General features: G+C 45.8%; 1 protein-coding gene across 1 annotated transcript; it reads right to left on the reverse strand.

Annotated features, from left to right (window-relative positions):
* Nucleotides 1-951: 951 nt before the first annotated feature.
* dlx6a (distal-less homeobox 6a) lies at nt 952-2,888 on the reverse strand. The gene is made up of 3 exons (XM_070921762.1): nt 2,582-2,888; nt 1,682-1,875; nt 952-1,439 (listed from the first exon to the last, which is right to left on the reverse strand). The coding sequence occupies exons 1-3, from the start codon at nt 2,886-2,888 to the stop codon at nt 1,200-1,202; spliced, it is 741 nt and encodes a 246-aa protein (XP_070777863.1). The 3' UTR covers nt 952-1,199.
* Nucleotides 2,889-3,879: the final 991 nt, after the last annotated feature.

A 3,879-nucleotide genomic window follows, 5' to 3' on the forward strand; every position in this document is an offset into this window, starting at 1 on the left:
ATGCCTTTTAGTATTAAAAGTGGTAGAAAATTACAGGTAATTATCTTTGACGGTAAAAACGCTGTAATCAGCGGGCTACATCAAAAATTACCCTAATTATGCCTGCATTTATGAGAATGGAAAAAAAGCCTCACTTGGATAAAAACCCACAAATTGTCCCAAATATCTCCTTCATATTGAACGCCACTGCAGCTGGCTGCTTTGTTCAACATCGATCCCGTGGAGCTTGGCATTTAACGGCCTGCATTAGGACGGAGAGAAGGGAGAAAACATTTTGTCAATACTTCTAATAATTGAGGGTGAAATGACAAGATAAGCTGGACCTGGAGCAAATATCTCTCGGGGTGAATGTAGACAGCAGCGGGGCAGGGTAAGTTAATTTCCTCCGGCGTTGAGAGCATTTGATAAATCTATACACTGCAGCTTTCTTCATCAGCCTCTGAGCGCTTTGGATTTATTTAAAATGTTTACTCTGATGAAATGGGCTTTTCACTGAGCACTGTGTCATTACCTTATGTTCGTGTTGTCTGTTATAAGCTTGTGCACACCAGGGTGACGGGAAATAGGCCTGATATAGTGTGATGTTGGCCCAATATGAAGCATAAAAAAAGGCCTACAGTTTCAAATGCTTTTTTGGGGGGGAAATCATGCAACAGCAGGCATCTGTTTTGAGTCACGGTTTACTCAATCTGACAAAACATAAAAAGTGTATGTACAACTAGAATCGCAGATTATATTTACAGACAGACAATTTGCTTGGTTTTGCATGTTGGAGAAACAACCAAAAAAAAAAAAAAGGCAGTCAGGAGTCCACCATGGCTGAAGGCTGTGGGCGCCACAGAGAGTGTAAGCAGTCTTTGCCCCAAAGTGGCTTAAATGTCACTGATAATATTTGGTATATTGACGTTCAGATGTTGACATGAATGAAAGCATAACAAATATGCGAGCCCACTGAACAGCCATGTACGCTTAAAAAAAAAAAAAAAAAAAGGTTAGTTCCCTTGTTTTGTGTCATCACGCCGAGGCTTGGCTGCGTTTTATCCTCCAGCAGAGGAGCAGCTGATAGGGGTCTTTCTCCTCTCCAGCATCCAGTCTCTTCTGCTGACACAAATTGTATAGGCTACGTATAGGAAACTGCATGGCGGAGATCCGGAGGCCTCCAGGCAGCTCGCTGACCTTCTCGCCTCATCGTCGTCAGTCTATCTCTGCATTGAATCCTGATGTGGGGAGGAATACCAGTGAGAGTAGCCGGGCATGTAGCTGTTGGCCGGCATGTTTACTCCTTTGGAAGAGGCCGAGACGTCCCATATCGGAGGGATGGTCGGGGAGCGCGGGGAGAGGGACATGGAGCCTGGGATAGGGTCGCTCTCGTGCGGGTTGCCGCCTTGCTTCAGCAGCTTCTTGAACTTTGACCTCTTATTCTGGAACCATATCTTCACCTGCAGGAGAAGGGCAACAAGGGCGCGTGCAATTATTAAAGGACGTGTAGATAAAGAGCCTGTTGTGAGAAGGTTGGTTAGTTTGTGCAAGATTGCATGTATTAAATCATTCATTCTAGAAAGAGGATTCCCAAAACAAAAACTTCACAATAATAATAATATCATAATCTTTATTATAATTATATACATGATGACCTCCAGGAGTTAATGTAAAAATCCAGAGTGTGAACTCCTCCTCGTACCTGGGTCTGTGTCAGTCCTAGAGAGGCAGCCAGCTCGGCGCGCTCCGGTAAAGCGAGGTACTGTGTTTGCTGGAAACGGTGGTTCAAGGCTTGAAGCTGCAAACTGGAATAAATTGTCCGAGGTTTGCGAATCTTCTTGCCTTTCCCATTAAACCGAATCTCCCCATTTTCAATCACTGTCGTTTTCTGCTGCTCTGCAACAAAAACAATCAATGTTATTATTCAAAACACCAACAGCCTGGTTTGTCTGCACTTCTGTGCAGGAAAGATAGGAACGTGTCAAACGGCTGAAATATCCCGGGAAGGAAGGAGGGAGATAAATTCAGAGGCGCCGAGTGAAACCGCCTAAAAATGAAAATGCAGGCTGGTAAAGCGTTGACATCTCGCATTGCCTTTAAGCGCCGTGGCAGCCGCGATGCTCGTACGCTGTCATATTTAGGATATTGCTGGTAATGACATGTCAATTAAATGCTAATTACAACATTCAAGGCGTGCGGGCTGCCTAATTTTCACGAGTAGTTGGTGAGGATCGCACGGTCGTGATGATCACACCCCAGGCATTAAAACAGGTTTTGTGGGAAGTGAGGGGAGTGCTAAACGGGACAGCAAAACAGGCTGAGGAGGCTATAGGCTGGATGTCGAATTATCCGGTGCCATTTACGCACGATTTTCTTCGATGTAATCGCCCACCTACGCTTGAAAAGACCATTCGTCCGAATTTGGAGTGGCCGCGGGGTGACTTGGGCACGACACCAACACTGACAGGGAGACAAGGTTTGATCCCCACTGTGGGCCACCCATACTAAAAGAAGGTATGCGCTAATGGTACCGTCAGCCGCCGGGGATGGACATGACGCGGTGCATTTTCCACTTGGCACGGGGAAAAACGGGGTCTCTTACCTGTGCCGTCTAACCTTGTCTGTCCTCCCGTGTTGTTGTGATAGGACGGCAGGTACGGGCTGTGGTGCGGATGGCTCACGTAGGGGTAGGGTAACGACCTGTTGTAGGTGTTGGTCCCGGTGTACGCGGTGTTGTCGTGCTGGTGGTGAGCGTGTGAGCCGGAGTGGAGACAGTGCAGCGGGTAGTGGCCGCTGGCCATCGACGGGGAGCTCTGCTGTGAGTGCGACTGCTGCCCAAACTCCATGAAAGCAGACTTGGACGAGTCCTGAGCCTCCAGACCGTCAGCCATCGTAGTCATGGTCATCATCGAATTTTCTGCCTTGAGAGCACTCACCCCCCTCTCTCTCAAGACCAAATCGGTTTTCTCTCTCTCGCTGCGCTGTTGTCTCTCTCCCCTCTCCACCGCGAACAGATATTGTCCTATTAACGCCCGAATTTTCCAGAGGCGTCTTTATTCCCCCCCCTTGTCCTGTGATATTCTCACTCAAAGTGGCGGAAGGTAGGCATAAGTTAAGGGAGAGATTTTTAGGTGGATTCTGTTAAAATTGAGCCCTTGCTTCCAGACTTGATGCAGACACTACAAGTAAAATGGTTTGTCTCCAAAGGGCAGCGCCTCCCGATTGGTCATCCAACCCAACGTCATCAGTGCTCTGCGCTTCACGGAGACTTGAGCTGGAGTTAACCCACCTTACCAGCTCCCACCGCAACTATGGGGGAAATAATATATGGTGGGAAAGACGCATAATTCCTACAGACAAGCTTCACACGTAAAGCCAGCTCTTTCGGAATTGCCGAGTTGATTTTGTTTTTTACCCAAACCCCCAAATTACGCACGACGCGCAACATATAGTGCGCACTTTGATTTAGCCCGATGAGCCAGCCAGTCTATATGTGCCTCTCTTTTTCTCAGCGTTTAACTCCTCCTCCCCTCAGGAATTCATTACTTATAGGAAAGCATCACACAAACATCCTTTTTTTATTCTTTTTTATAAATAATATCAAAGTCGAATTGATTTTCAAACCATATACCAATCAATTATTTACAAGATAGTCACACAAGGGGAAAATCCATCTATATCACCGTTTAGATGGCTTAAATATTTTTTAATCAAATGTATAAACATTTACAAATGAGAGTGGAATAATCCCAGATTTATCAAACATACATTTAAATATTTTTCAAAGACCTTATACTTATTTAGACGAGAAGTGGTCTGTTTTATGTCAAAGAAACTCCTGAAACAGGTGGAGCAGCCTTGGAAATAAGTGAAAATAGGCCTAAGACATTTTTTTACTCT

The sequence above is a fragment of the Enoplosus armatus genome, chromosome 16 (genome assembly GCF_043641665.1).
Source record: "Enoplosus armatus isolate fEnoArm2 chromosome 16, fEnoArm2.hap1, whole genome shotgun sequence".
Lineage (NCBI taxonomy): Eukaryota > Metazoa > Chordata > Actinopteri > Centrarchiformes > Enoplosidae > Enoplosus > Enoplosus armatus.

What these genes read in the sequence shown, in the direction of transcription:
- dlx6a (XM_070921762.1), bottom strand. Translation starts at nt 2,888, where the DNA reads ATGATGACCATGACTACGATGGCTGACGGTCTGGAGGCTCAGGACTCG. An exon ending in GACAAGGTTAGACGGCACAG is followed by an intron (nt 1,876 to 2,581) that starts GTAAGAGACCCC and finishes TTTTTGTTGCAG; the next exon opens with AGCAGCAGAAAACGACAGTG. An exon ending in TAGGACTGACACAGACCCAG is followed by an intron (nt 1,440 to 1,681) that starts GTACGAGGAGGA and finishes CTTCTCCTGCAG; the next exon opens with GTGAAGATATGGTTCCAGAA.